The sequence below is a fragment of the Alosa alosa genome, chromosome 3 (assembly GCF_017589495.1).
Source record: "Alosa alosa isolate M-15738 ecotype Scorff River chromosome 3, AALO_Geno_1.1, whole genome shotgun sequence".
Taxonomy (NCBI): domain Eukaryota; kingdom Metazoa; phylum Chordata; class Actinopteri; order Clupeiformes; family Clupeidae; genus Alosa; species Alosa alosa.
In genome coordinates, this window is record NC_063191.1 from 29391133 (window position 1) to 29405864 (window position 14732).

At 45.9% G+C, this 14732-nt stretch overlaps 1 protein-coding gene across 1 annotated transcript in view; it reads left to right on the top strand.

Moving 5' to 3' along the window:
* The window catches only part of clasp1a (cytoplasmic linker associated protein 1a), a gene marked incomplete in the record, with an annotated part of 124885 nt that overhangs the window by 80599 nt on the left and 29554 nt on the right, over positions 1-14732 (top strand). Inside the window, 8 exon segments of the mRNA XM_048239903.1 lie at positions 2312-2358; positions 2495-2665; positions 7266-7373; positions 8000-8026; positions 8973-9134; positions 11672-11779; positions 12753-12815; positions 14453-14556. Of these exon segments, the coding sequence (XP_048095860.1) occupies positions 2312-2358; positions 2495-2665; positions 7266-7373; positions 8000-8026; positions 8973-9134; positions 11672-11779; positions 12753-12815; positions 14453-14556 (790 nt within the window).

Genomic DNA, 14732 nt, shown 5'->3' on the forward strand with positions numbered 1-14732 from the left:
GGTATCTCCTTATGGAGTGGTGCTGAGCAGTGTTCTCAGACTAATGGGTCTTCTGTTGCTCATTCATTTTTAGTCCACAAGGGCTTGAAAAGCTGGATCTGAATTTGTTATAGTTATATTGTTATTATAATATTAAAATAGTGCTCTAATTGATCTTAACAAATGACTAAGACTACTTTGAAATGAACCTCATTAGTTACCCTGCAGGGGTCCATTTAAAGTCTGATTGCCCAGGCTCGTTGGTCTAGGGCAGGGGTGGGCAAACTGCGGCCCGCGGGCCGGATCCGGCCCGCCAAGCACTTTCATCCGGCCCGCCGAGCATTTCATTTGGTTATCAGGCTGCTCGCTATTTTTCTCCTGCGATAGAGACGACGTTGGTTAGCTTTACTGAAAACTACTTTTCACTCTCCTTAGAGAACGTTTACAATGTCAATGTCAAAACATCATGTTAAATAGAGATCTCCTTCTTATAAGAAACTTTTAAAAGGAAATCATGAAGGCAACAGTAGTTCCCACTACTGACCATTTAAAAACTGTGAGAGGGCCCAGCCGTAGGTACAGCACTAGCTAGCTAGATCATTGAGAAATAAACGTGAATTAAAGCGACTGTCTTAAAGCGACAGTGCACAATTTATACATTTGTTAAACAGCATAAAATTAGCAGTATACTAAGAATACACTCTTACTGTCGCGGTGGTGGCGGGGGTGTTGTTGTGCGGCCCGCCGGCCAATGTGGCCCTTGAGCCAAAAAGTTTGCCAACCCCTGGTCTAGGGGTATGATTCTCGCTTCGGGTGCGAGAGGTCCAGGGTTCAACTCCCGCACAAGCCCTTCTTGTGGGCAGCCCTGGCCTACTGGTTAGCGCTTCGGACTAGTGACCGGGTTGCCAGTTCGAACCCCGACCAGTAGGCACGGTCACTGCTCCCTGAGCGCCGCTGTTGTTGCAGGCATCTCACTGCGCCGGGATTAGTGTGTGCTTCACCTCACTGTGTGTTCACTGTGTGCTGAGTGTGTTTCACTAATTCACGGATTGGGATAAATGCAGAGACCAAATTTCCCTCACGGGATCAAAAGAGTATATACTTATACTTACTTATATACTCATGTCCAGTAATGGGGACTTTGGGAATGAAAGCTTTTAAGAGCACTTTAAGTCATATTAAAATGGGTGACTAAATTAATAGCAGCACTTGGGCAGCCTGTTCTAATCATCCCAGACTATGAATGAGTGTTCTGACACCTCAGTGCCACCTAGGGAGTGTCTCGGAGTTTCACCTTGTCCACCTTGTCACTCTGAGGCAGCTCTGTGTCTTGTCCCAGTGCGTGCAGCGCCTCTGAAAGGTCTGTGATCAGCGCTCTGTGTCTTGCCCCAGTGCGTGCAGCGCCTCTGACAGGTCTGTGATCAGCGCTCTGTGTCTTGCCCCAGTGCGTGCAGCGCCTCTGACAAGTCTGTGATCAGCCTGTCTGTTTTAATCTGTCCATCAAAGGACTCCCTCACTCCCCTCCAGAGGTCCTGTGGGAAGCAGAAGGAATTAGAACCTCCCATTACATCAGCAGCTTTTAGCTCCCCCCCCTCTGAAGGCAGGCGGCGAACTCTGTGACCTGGAAGCAGAACCACTCTGTCATAACCGTATGTCTTCGTTGTTGATCTCAAGAGTGAGGAAATGAGACCTCCTAGACGCCAGCTGACTGGCACTCATCCAGGCTCTACTGCAGACTCTGATCTGTCAGGCTCTGAATGACCGCGTGGATCCGCTGGACCCTTATCAGGGCAGGTGGTGGTGGTAGCGTAGTGGCTAAGGAGCTGGGTCAGCAGCATGCAGTAGCCTGACCAGATGTGGATCCGATTTCCAGCTGCCACTGTTGTGCCCTTGAAGGCACTTTGCCCCGTGTTGCACTGGGGAGACTGGCCCTTGTAATAATTGACGTATGCAAGTGGCTTTGGATAAAAGCACCAACCAAGTAAATAAGTAAGGGCCAGGACCAGGTCTGTTTCTGGGTCAGGCTGTGTGTGTGGTCAGGTCTGTTCCTGGGTCAGGTTGTGTGTGTGGCCAGGCCTGTTCCTGGGTCAGGCTGTGTGTGTGGCCAGGTCTGTTCCTGGGTCAGGCTCTGTGTGGCCAGGTCTGTTCCTGGGTCAGGCTGTGTGTGTGGCCAGGTCTCGGTCAGTGTGGGACTGACTCTTTATTCATTAGTTAATTAGTTAATTGTGTGTGTGTGTGTGTGTGTGTGTGTGTGTGTGTGTGTGTGTGTGTGTGTGTGTGTGTGTGTGTGTCTGAGACACTTCCTGATAATTTCTCTCTCTCTCTTCCACAGCCGGCCCTTCTCAGTGAAGAGTGTGATAGGAGGCAGTATGACCAGGAGTACGTAAAACTCCATCTTTCATTTCCTTTTGAATGTAATTCATTAATTGTTGAAGCCATCAGGTCATTAACTCCTCGTCCTCTTCATCTTCCTCCTCCTCCTCCTCCTCCTCCTCCTCCTCCTCCCTCTGGTCAGGTAAGGTGGTGAGCTCGCGAGCCCCAGCCACTCCTGGCTCGCTCCAGCGTTCCCGTAGCGATGTCGATGTCAACGCAGCGGCCAGCGCCAAGTCCCGCATGTCCACGGTGCCCTCGGCTACACCCTTCAGCTCGGCCGCCGCCCTGCCCCCGGGCTCCTACGCCTCACTGGGTAAGAAAGACCACACACACACACACACACTCTCTCTCTCTCACTCACCTCCACCTCTTCTTGGGAAGGGTAAGATGGCTTCCTCTTCCTAGTTTGAAGTGATTTTTCTTAATTGTATGTGTGTAGGGATGGTATTTCAGAAGAGAAAACAGCTCCCGTTAATAATTCAATGTGCATGACTTTTCGGCCTGTATTGGTCTTCTTTAGACTGCTGTTAGGGATGGTAATTCAAGTTATAAATGTAAATATATATTTAGTGTTTACACAGACAGACAGACAGACAGACAGACAGACAGACAGACAGACAGACAAACCTGCACACACTCGCATACAGAAATGCATGGGACATCACATATGACTTTTCTCTACCATCTAGACACAGTCTTAACACTCACTCTAAGCTATTAGTCTTTTTTGGGGGAGCCCATCAATCTCGAGTCGCGTCTCAGGTTTCCTAATTGCCGATGTTTTTAATGAAAAGTCCATAAAACCCAGTGGCTTTTAGCGTGCGGTGGAGCGCAGCGTATCAGTCAGACTGATGGAGCTGGAGCCGCTGCGCAAATGATTAAGCTGTGCAGTGGAAACAGCCCCCCCCCCCCCGCCCCGCTCTCTCTCGTTCACTCTCTCTCTGGGCTCACTCTCCTGCCAAGTGGTGCCGTTTAGGAGTCGACTGCCCAACACACACACTTACTTGAGTTTCTCTAGCTAATATGAATGACAACGTCCACACATAAATTATAACGATATCGACATGAAGAACAATATCGTTGTGGATCACTTTCAGAGTGATTTTGAGAACGATAAAAGGCTGACAGCCAATCAGAATCCATCAAATTTTAGCCATCACATCCATCAACATGAGGAGAGACTTTCCTTATAATTGGTCAGTGTGGACGCATTTATCGCTATAGTTATCGTCCCTGGTTTGAACGACCCTTAATTGTTGCAGCCCTAGTGTGTTAATAAAACCCATTGCCTCCTAGCAGTGTCTGAGATTTCCTGCTGTCCTGCTAGCTAACTATTTGCTCTGCTGCTAACTTTGCTTCTGATGCTTTGCTACAGCTTTGCTTGTTCAGTTTGATGCTTTTTCCGATGCTCTGTATCCCTCTCCCTCTCACCCCCCTCACAGTATGGTTCAGGGAAATAAGGTAGAATAAAAGATCAATTTCTCAGAGCCTGTTGGTAGCAATCACATGACGTCACAAAGTGGCATAAATTATTATATTATATTATATTATATTATATTATATTATATTATATTATGCATGTGACTTTATATTATATTGATCCATAGTAGTGTAGTAATGTTGATTATAATATAGATCTCATAGAGACGTGGTGACTGTATTAAATTTAAATCTATGCTGTTGACATTTCCCCTGAACCATCTGTGTGGAGGCCCAAGCCCTCTCTCCAACTCCTCTTCCCTTTGCTTGATGGAACTAACCTCTGCCTCTCCTGTCCAACTCTCTCTCTCCTCTCCTCTTTCTCACACTCTCTCTCTCCTCTCTACTGTCTCTGTCTCCTCTCTCTTCTCTTTTTCTCTCTCTCTCTCCTCTCTCTCCCCTCTCTCCTCTCATCTCTGCGCTCTGCTGCTTGTGCATATTGCTCTAAAGATGGCGCGCCTGGCAGGCCAGATGGTAAGCCTCCGTGTGTGTGTGTGTGTGTGTGTGTGTGTGTGTGTGTGTGTGTGTGTGTCTGTGTCTGGTTGTGTGTAATTGTTTGTTTGTTGTGTGTGTCTGTCTCTCTCTTTCTCCTTGTGTGTGTGTGTGTGTGCCCAGCCTGGTGGGGGGACAGGGGTGTGTGCTTTTGGCAGCGCCCTACGCCCCATCTCATTTGTCCTGTGTGTGTGTGTGTGTGTGTGTGTGTGTGTTTCTGTGTGTCCTGGTCCTGGAGCTGTGTGTCAGATACTGCATGTCCTGACTGCATGGTGTGGTCATCCTGGCCAAACCCTGCTAGAACACACACACTGCTGCCCTTTCACAAAAACCTGCGCTCACATCACATGACTGGTGCTTGATTTTAAGCGCAAAGTACACTTGTGATATTTCTCAATCAGAATCAGAATCAGCATTGGATTTTAGTCGCCAGGTATGTTTACACACATAAGGAACTTGGTACCAGCCATTAGTGTCACTCTAACGATACAGTAAATAGAGAATGCCAATACATTAGTTGTTAATTAGTAGTAAGCTGTCGAGAGACAGGTTAATAAGATAATTTAAGAGATGTTTCAACTACTAGGCCTTATGCAGTGTGTCACCCTCTTTGTTACCTGTTGTCTGACATGGCGTCTATCTCCAGATCTGTCTGAGCATGTGGTCTTACAAGGTCCATGTCAAATATGTGTGTTATTAAAATGTCTTTATTTATATGTGACCATGATATACAGTCATGTCTTATTAGACTACCTGTTACATCATCAAATTGTATGGAGAGTTGAGGGGCAACAGGTGATGGGGCACACTGAAGGCCTTTTTCCACCAACACAGGACTGGCTCTTGAACTGGTTCCATTCAGAATTCTTTAAACTTGTGTGCTATCCGGTGAACCAGCCCGCACAACAGTTTTGAACGGAACCTAGGATGAGGGTGTCAACAGAGGGTGAAACGTGCCTAAGTGACCCGTAGAATCACCCACTACAGTTATCAGGGAAAAAACATGTCCCAAATGGTCAAACATCTGGAGCGTGAACCAGAACGGAGCTGGTCCTCTGTTGGTGGAAAAGGCCTGTAGGTGCTGCACTTGTAGCTCAGGATTAACACTTTATTTTAGCTTGTAGCTCAGGATTAGCGCTTATCTTAGCGCTGCAGTAGTTGGACTGGGACGCACCAGGTGAAGTGGCCCAAGTGAACGGTTAGTAGTGCTCTGTTCAGGCGCGTACTTATTGATTAGGCTGCCATAGATAATGAACACATTGCATCATGTTATAGTTATGGTGATATCCTGGTGGCACATAATCCAGCCTTTAGTTGAATCATCACACTGATTGACAATGGTGTTGTTGTCAAAGCGGTTAGCTGTTAACCTGAGGGGGTTATATAACAGGTCTCTTGCCCTTATCGAGGCTTAAGTGGGCGCTGAGGACCGGTCAGAGATCAGGTGTTTACACCAGTCAGTCTCAATAGATGTTAACACTTGCATTTTCTTACCATTTATCTTTACCTAGTTTAACAGTTGTTCACCCACTGACCAATCAGGTCCATTAAAATGGTGGCACTTAGGTTTGTGTAGATCATCTTATTTAATTTGTGTATGTATTTTATAATTACTCTGTACTATATAATTTCTTAATGTAAGTGATCATTATTATAATGTATCAGATGTTACAGCATGCTCCCTGCCACGACCCTATTGTTTTTTTCTCTGGTCCTCTGGTTTGTTCATCAGCGTTTAGGCCTTTTGCATTGCATCCTAAAATAAACCACAACTTGCTAATAATCAAGTCATAGTTGACGGCCTTGATTTGTGAACGTCTTGCTCAAGGTTGGTGATGTTGGCTTCCTTGCATTGCCCTGGCAAGGACTATTATTTCCTTATGAAGAGTTGCAGTGTAATGGTGGTGAAGTCTTATATAAAAGGCCAAATGGCCATGAGCTAGATAGAGACAGTATCAGTGAACTCTGATTCCGCCGCCAGACCCACGGTGAGAAGTCTTATGGTTTTATGTTGCTTGCGCAGTTGCCGATAAGAGGAATGTGGATGTGGGTGTTTTTATGGGGGTCAGAAGAGTTTGTTGTTTTTTTTTAAAAAAATGTTATTGTTGTTGCATCCTGAGGTCAGTTATTTTTAGAGGTGCTTATTTTATCGTCATCAGGGTTGTTATATTTACCCGCCTTTCATGGCACCGCTGCTCTGAAGACGACGGATTGTTGTAGTTCAAAGTTTTGCTACTATCACTAGACACCACCCCTCCCCCATGAGAAATAGCCCATATTTCTTGGGTTCATGATATCAAGTGCGACTGGTTAACACACGCACATTTGATAAGCAGGTACAGAGGACACCCGGTAGTGTGTGTTAAAATGCTCGGAGGCCTTTTAAGTAACGTCTGTGTGGAAAAAAACGTGAGAACTTGACCAGCTGACGCTTTATTCCACATTGATCAAGAGACCAGTGTGTTCTTTCAGCATCTCTATCTATGCTGTGGGATTGTGGCCATGCTGACTACGGACCCCACGTCCATCAGGGGCCAGCTGCTCGCTCTTGAACAGACGCAGGTCAGACTCGGGTCAGAACTGAGTAGTTAGTTGTGTCGTAGGTGTGGTTAGGAGATGTGGAGAAGTGTGCCCATTCAAGAGGGGTTTGTTTGTGTGTAAAGTGAGTGTTTTGTGTTGGGGAGTTGAGCATTTAGTACTGATTCTCAGTCAGCAGCAGTTTAAATAGGGAAAAACATGAGTGGGTGCTGTCCAGAAGAAATGCTATATTTAATCTATCAACCCCCCTTTCTGTCTTTACTTCCCAATCTCCCATCATCCTTTTGTCCTTCCCTCCCTCTCTCACTCTCCCTTCCTTTCACTCTCTCTCTCCCTCCATCCCTCTCTCTTTCTCCCCTTATCCTTCTGTCCCTCCCTCTCTCTCTCTCTCCCCCTCCCTTCAGGCCGAGTGCGTACCAGGAGACAGAGCTCTGGCACCACGGTGGGGTCAAGCAGTACGGTCACAGATAGCCGTGGTCGGAGCCGGGCCAAGGTGGTGTCCCAGTCCCAGCGTAAGTACCTCACCCTGGGTCACATTCAGCATTCAGACAGTTTTACTCTCTCTGTTCTACTGTTCACACAGTCAATCATGCCAGTGTCAGTATTAGTAAAGCTTTATAGAGCTATGATCAGCCTGACAAACAGGACAAGGTTCGATGCCCTCTCAAACTCACTGGACCATTCTACAGAGGGTGTTCTAGCACATTCCATCCCCAGAGTAAAAGGAAGGAATTTGTCATTCACACATTCCATCACCTATGACCTCTCTGTGACCTCATCAAGACCCACGCTTTGCCAAGTGGCACTCTGGTGTCTCTCTCTGTTTCTCTGTTCCCATCATGCGGTGCAACGTCTCGTTGATCTTTTAGATCTTTCTTTTTCTCTGTTGTTCCACATCTCGTTTCACCAGCTCCAAAGCAGCAGGCCTGGAGGTTTTCTACTAAGGCCATCGTGTAACCGAATCTGTTTGAGGATTTGGATTCATCTTGCCTTGGTTGCACTATGGCCTTAGTAAAAACAAGAGTGCATGAAACATTTGAATGTCTCGCCGTTTTTTACGTGCTGAAACATTGTCACCTTGAGCATCTTTGTAACCGGCTGCTTCTCGCCTGTCCTACAATGTGCTCACACACACAAGGATCCAGATCAGCTAACCCAACCAGTGGTAAGACCCCTCCCCCCCAACCCCCACATCAAATTGCATCCAGTTCAAGCACTCCTAGACCCTGTCCGCATACTCCACCCATGCAGAACTCTGCATGATGCTCCTTCACTGTTGTCAAATGTCTGCATGGTCTTCTCAAATGTCTTTTTTGTCTGCCTATCTTGTTTACTATTACTAGTTTTTCATTTGATTTTATTGATCAACATGTTGTCTGTCATTGTTTAAAGTCAAGAACATGGTCTTGTTTAGTGACGTGAAATTATATGATTTTCTAAATGATTATTATGGTCTGTTTTCTTGTCAGTGGGTTTGATTTGGTCTTGGTCTAGCGGTGTTGTAGTTGTTGTTCTCTGTTTCATGCGTTTGTTCTCCCCCAGCACAGTTAGCACCTGGATCCAAGTCCACACTGTTTGTCCTGAAATGTGTGTCTGTTAGTTGTACATTGTTTGTGTCCCATCAAAGCTGAAATCACATCTCCATTTGACCCCCCCCATTTCCACACTCTTTGGCAAAAAGCAGCAGATAGGCACCGTAATGGGTGCCTTTGGGACTCAATACAATTCGATTCTATTCTATTCTTTTCTATTCAACTTCTATTCAACACTGTGCACACGAGTGGGCCATGTATTTTGAAGGTGATATCTAAGTCACAGTACTATATAGTGAACTGATTGAAGTAATATGTTGGGTAGAAAGGAGGTTGGTGAAATCAGCTTTGACTAGGGTTGATAATAATGCATGCATGGTGGTAAATAGTGCCCTTACAAGATCAGCCACTACTGGCTCTAATTTGTTTTTACTGTTGCTGTTCGCTTGGTCTGTTTGTGTGGGTGTGTCTGTGTGTGGGTGCGCGTGTACTGCTTGGTACATGTATGCACACTTTTCTGTGTGTGTGTGTGTGTGTGTGTGTGTGTGTGTGCGTGCATGCCTGCGTCCTCTCCATCAGCTGGTAGTCGTTCCAGTTCTCCAGGAAAGCTCCTGGGTCACACGTACGGCAGGATCCCCCGCTCCACCGTCACAGCCACCACCCCATCCACGGACAAGCGCCCCCGGGTCCCCCGCAGCCAGGGCTGCAGCCGCGAGACCAGCCCCAGCCGACTGGGCCTCGGTAAGGCCACGCTCACCTCCCTCACCCCCCTGGCTGGACCTGCTTGGGTCTGGAGCTTAGCCAGTGGAAAGTATTGGTATTGTAACACAGACATATAATAGAATGCAGAATTGACATCTAATGTGTACATCCATGCACTATCCTTATGTAGTGGCTGTATTGAATGAGACTGAATGATATTATTTAATGTGTATACTTTATTTCTTAAATGGAGTCGCCATAGTTGACATACTAAACAGCTATTGCCTCTAGCAGGTGCTTTGTTAATATTATGTTCCCTGCAGTTCAAAAGAATTGACTTTACCCAACCTAAGTATAACAAAAAACCTACACAATTGTCATTCAATACTATTGTCAACCTACACATTGACCATTCACCAAATATTAAGTAAGATTTGCTCACAGACTAGGAGCCAGTAGTCATACTGCAATCTAATCACCTAAGAGTTCATTAACCAGACATGATCAATGATTTGCAAGAGGCCCCAGTATACAGTAGGTTGTTGTGGAGCCTCATAACGTTTGTGTCCAATGGGAAGGTTGCTCTCAGATAATAGCTCACAGGTAATTAAACGAGAAATCTGCAGAGTTTTCACATAGATCTCCGTTTCTCGAGATCACTGAGTACTGTTGGTACGGAAAAAACGGAAACAATCGGTTTTACCTAGCTCGAGTTGCTACAGCCAGCAGAAATGCAGCCAGGCAGCTACAGTGCTACACTGGGTGCATGTCTGTGAGCCCCCATAGCTGCCTGGCTGCATTATCTGCTGGCTGTAGCAACTCGAGCTAGGCAAAACCGTTGTTTTCGTTTTGTTTCGTACCAACAGTACTCGGTGACCTCAAGAAACAGAGATCTAGGTGAAAAGTCGCCGGATTTCTCTTTTAAGTATAAGTATATATACTTTTTTGATCCCGTGAGGGAAATTTGGTCTCTGCATTTAACCCAATCGGTGAATTAGTGAAACACAAACAGCACACAGTGTACACACAGTGAGGTGAAGCACACACTAGTCCGGCGCAGTGAGCTGCCTGCTACAACGGCGGCGCTCGGGGAGCAGTGAGGGGTTGGGTGCCTTGCTCAAGGGCACTTCAGCCGCGGCCCACTGGTCGGGGCTCGAACCGGCAACCCTCCGGTTACAAGTCCAGAGTGCTAACCAGTGGCCCACGGCTGCCCAACAGGGTAGTGGTGAATGCACTCAATAGGGGTTATCCCTCCACTCAATAGGGGTTATCCCTCCACTACAAATAGAGGGAATGGAGACGCAACAAGCCGGTCGTCATGACTCCTGACTTTCCTGCTGTACCTACTTGATGGTTATTGCCGTGGATACCTTTGGACACTGTAATTGGTGTTTATATACATTTTTGTCAACTGTTTTTTTATTATTATTATTATTATTATTATTGTTTTAATGATTTGATAAATAGATAGGAAAGCCATATCCTGGATTGATTACTTTCTTGCCAGAACATAGCACAGAATTCCTCTGTACCTTCTTTGTTTACACGGATCAGACGGAAATTTGTCAGCAGCGTGTGCAATAGTACACATTTTTGTGTGTAGCAGAAATGCTTCTTTGCTGTCTCATGTATAGCACACCATTGCACCCCCTGTGTGCAAACTCCATCAATGTAATCTTACTGAACAAGGGCCTGCCTTGAGTAAGAATACGCAGCAGCATTTTGAGTGATGGCAGGGTTGACCAATGGGCACCCTCCATTGTCATCAATGCTTCCATGCTATGCTTATGTCATTGTGTCTCGTCAGACCCTCTTGTCAGACATACTGTCATTGCCACATATGAGAAGGCTGCCTTTTTTAAGATCTGCCCAGAAGTAAATACAATATATGACAAGAATTGGACACATCTGAACTTGATCAGGCCTCCGTGTGAACAGAGATAAAGTGCTTCACATATAGGCACCGGCGTGAGTGTGCATACACTTTCTGTCACTTGCCACGCGCATCAGCACCAAAATTGTCAACTGACAAGCAGTTGATAAACAATAGATTTTATCAAGTGGCTCCAACAAAAATAGAACTAAATTGAAATGACACAGCTGTGGTGTGCAGGGTTGTATTGAAACCAGTGGAATCTCATGTAATTGAACGTGGAGAGTAGAGTGCACCGCACTCATGTCGGCGTTTATGTGTGGAGGCCTTTGATTGAGATTGAAAGGTGATCTTGATGTGGTATTCTTGAACTCAACACAATAACCAACAATAACTCCATTACTTCATGTATGTGTGTTAACATGGCTTTAGCAAATGTCAAAAGCTTAATCCTTGTCACTGTAACGTTAGTCTCAACCAACCAACCAACTTCCTTAGTCTCTCTCTTTCAATGTCCTGACATGTTTCCCACTCCAAGGAGTTCCCAAATCAGCTCCCCCCCCAACCCCCCACCCTACCCCTTCCTGTCAGTGGCCTGTCTCTGATTGGCCGAGGGGCCAGACTAACGCCCTAACCTGTGTCCTAACAGCCAGGCTGTGTGGTAAAGCTCTTGTTCCTGCCGCTTCTCCCTACCGCACGCTAGCCCGGACCAGTCGCATCCCCCGGCCCAGCATGAGCCAGGGATGCAGCCGTGACACCAGTCGCGAGAGCAGCCGCGACACCAGCCCCGCGCGGGGCTTCGCCCCTCTGGGTGAGTACGCCGGACCCACGGACAGACGCCCCTCCATCACCCCCAAAATCCCAAAAACACACACACACAGTGGTGTATAATATGCCCCCCCGGCCTATTCACACACACTCTTGGTGTATTCAACCCACCCTCTTCTGTACAATACAATGCCAGATGCCTTCTCTGCAGAGTTCTTGTAGGTAGACCCACTTCTCCCTCTCAGTTCTCAGAATTGTAGGTCCAAATGTAGCTGTGCCTTCTTTCTCCCCTTAGTCAACCACCTGTCCCTCGACCCCCTCCAATGCTGGATGTGTGCAAGCTGTCTTTTTTCTCTCTCTCTCTCTCTCTCTCTCTCTCTCTCTGTGGTCCATAGGTGTATGACAATTATTCTGCCTGCCCTCTTTGCATGGTCTAATATCTGTAAAGTCTTTGAATGATCGCTCTCTGTCTGCGCCCTCTTTCTCTCTGGAATGAATGAATGGATGTACAACATGCCAGATGAATAATATTGAAAGCTCCTGTGCATCTGTTGAAACATTTACAAAAAAAGTCATTGATTGCTATTTGCAAAAAAAAGCCAGTGATTGCAAGTTGAAAGTTGATAGTTGTTGAAAGTTGATAGTTGATAGAGATTCAAAAAAGGCAGCATAAAGTCTTCCCTGATGTGCATGTGTCATAGCCTTGCTATTCGTTAGCTCCTCCACGTGTGTTGCCTATGAAAGCATTCTTATGTGACGGCAGGTCTATGTTTGTTCGTCTAAGTGTTCGTCTGTGTCTGTGTCTGTTTGTTGAGCGTGTGTGTGTTATGTCAGTGCTTGTGTTGTCTGAGTTTGTCTGTCTGTCTGTCTGTCTGTCTGTTTATTTATATGTGTGCCACTGCCAGCGATGGCTATTCGGATGCCTGTTGCCTAGTGACACTAACTCCGCCCACCTATGTGGTGTGTGTGTGTCACCCTTCTTCCTCCTCCCCCCTTTCCCTCATCCCTCTCGGCAGCTTCCCGACGTCACTCGCGTTCCACCAGCGCTCTATCCACGACCGACCCCGTAGGGCAGTCAGGTGACCTGCATGACTCCCGGACCCCAACAACACCATATTTGATCTTTGAACTGCATGACCCCCGCCCCCCCAAACATCCACGCTATGCCATATTTGTCCTCTGCATGCTCCTCAATTGGTTCGTTCTGTTGAGCGACACAGTGTGGTCATTTTTAAGCAGGACACTAAATCCCGTCCTTTAACCTTTCACTGTCAGATTTGCCTAAGAATGAGCTTTCTGATTGGAAGATGGCTGCCTAAGAATGAGCTTTCTGAATGGAAGATGGCTGCCAGAAGCACAGAGGATCCATTCTTTTATTTAGCACCACAGCACATAAGGGTTTTGTGTATGATATTAGCAGCTAATGCATATCAGCCTTAACAAGCTAATGCAGAATAGTTACAGTTACATGTGTATATAACCATCTACACCACTAAAAGGCAGACAGAGCTCTATGTGCAATGAATATTTCAAACTGTTTTCAACTTTTCAACAGTAATATGAAATATAGTAAAAGGGTTATTGGGGTGGGAAGACAATTTTGCACCCAGGAGGACAGGGTAGTGATCAAAAACAGGGGAACAGGGATAGGAATAGCACCTCTTAAAGCACATCTCACAGGAGTTGGGCTGGCACCTCTTAGAGCACATCTCACAGGAGTTGGGCCAGTACCTCTTAAAGCACATCTCACAGGAGTTGGGCTAGTACCTCTTAAAGCACATCTCACAGGAGTTGGGCTGGCACCTCTTAAAGCACATCTCACAAGTGAAAGTGGGGGGTGTACCTCAAACGTCGCTCAAATTTACATGTTCTGTGTATCCATCATGTTTAGCAACTGTTGGAAGGTTTATAGTTTGGCGATGGCTTTTTGTTGTTTAGTTGCGCATTTTTTTCTATATACCAGACAATTTCTATCGTTGTCAAAGAAGCCTCATTTTCATGGGTTAATGTTTTTTTTTGTTTCTTGTTTCTTCTGTTTTGTTTTTAAAATCCCCGTCATCTCCATTGGTTGGCTTATCTGTGATGTGAACAATGCTAGATATATTGATTTAATTTGTTGTTCCTTTTAGCTAAATTCATCCATTCATTGCATTGATTCCATGAACATTCTTGCTTTCCATTCAAACTTTGCTCGTCAGTGGTGTAGTACTTCAGTGGTGTACTGTAGTGTTTCAATGATCTTTGTGCCGATCGTTTGGCTTCATTTCTGAACTCTTTGGGGAATTCCACATCTTTCCTGTCTTTAGTAAAATGCATTTGTTCAAATTTACTACCCATAGTCTTTCTGATTCCTCTTTGGTGGTGGTGGCTTTTGCCTTTGGGGTTGGATTCTTTTCCTGCCACTTTTCTCTAGTAGTTAACAAGATCTCTCTCAGTAGATGGATCATGTTGTTCTAGTTGTCTCTCACTTACAGTTCACCCCGTCTCCCTGATATTCATCATATTTAATAACGGACGACAGATTAGTGTGCTCATCCTGTCTCTGTTATGAAACCCACCATGCACTATACCAGTAGTTCCCCTTGGAAAAGAAAACCACACAAATAGATATAGCTTTACACTGGTCACCAAACCCTTTTAGAGCATGAGGTAAGTATGCCTTTATCCCTCCCGTGCCTTCCTCCTCACCTCCTCTCCTCTATCGTTTCCACTCTAGATCGTTATAGTCTGATGCATCAGGCTCGCATGTCCGCATCCATAAATGCCATGAGGGTCCTCAACACCGGCACAGAGGTGGAGGCAGCCGTCGCAGATGCACTGGTAAGAAGCTTTAACCTGATTGGTCTGTAGATTTGTAAACCCAGTTGTGATCGGAGTCGATTAAAGCTGAACTCTCTTTCTGATATTATTGTTGTATTACTGTAGTTGATGGGTTTTTAGGGGAAATCATTTGGAATAATTTCTGCAGAGCTGAAGGATTTAAATGCTATGGTTCT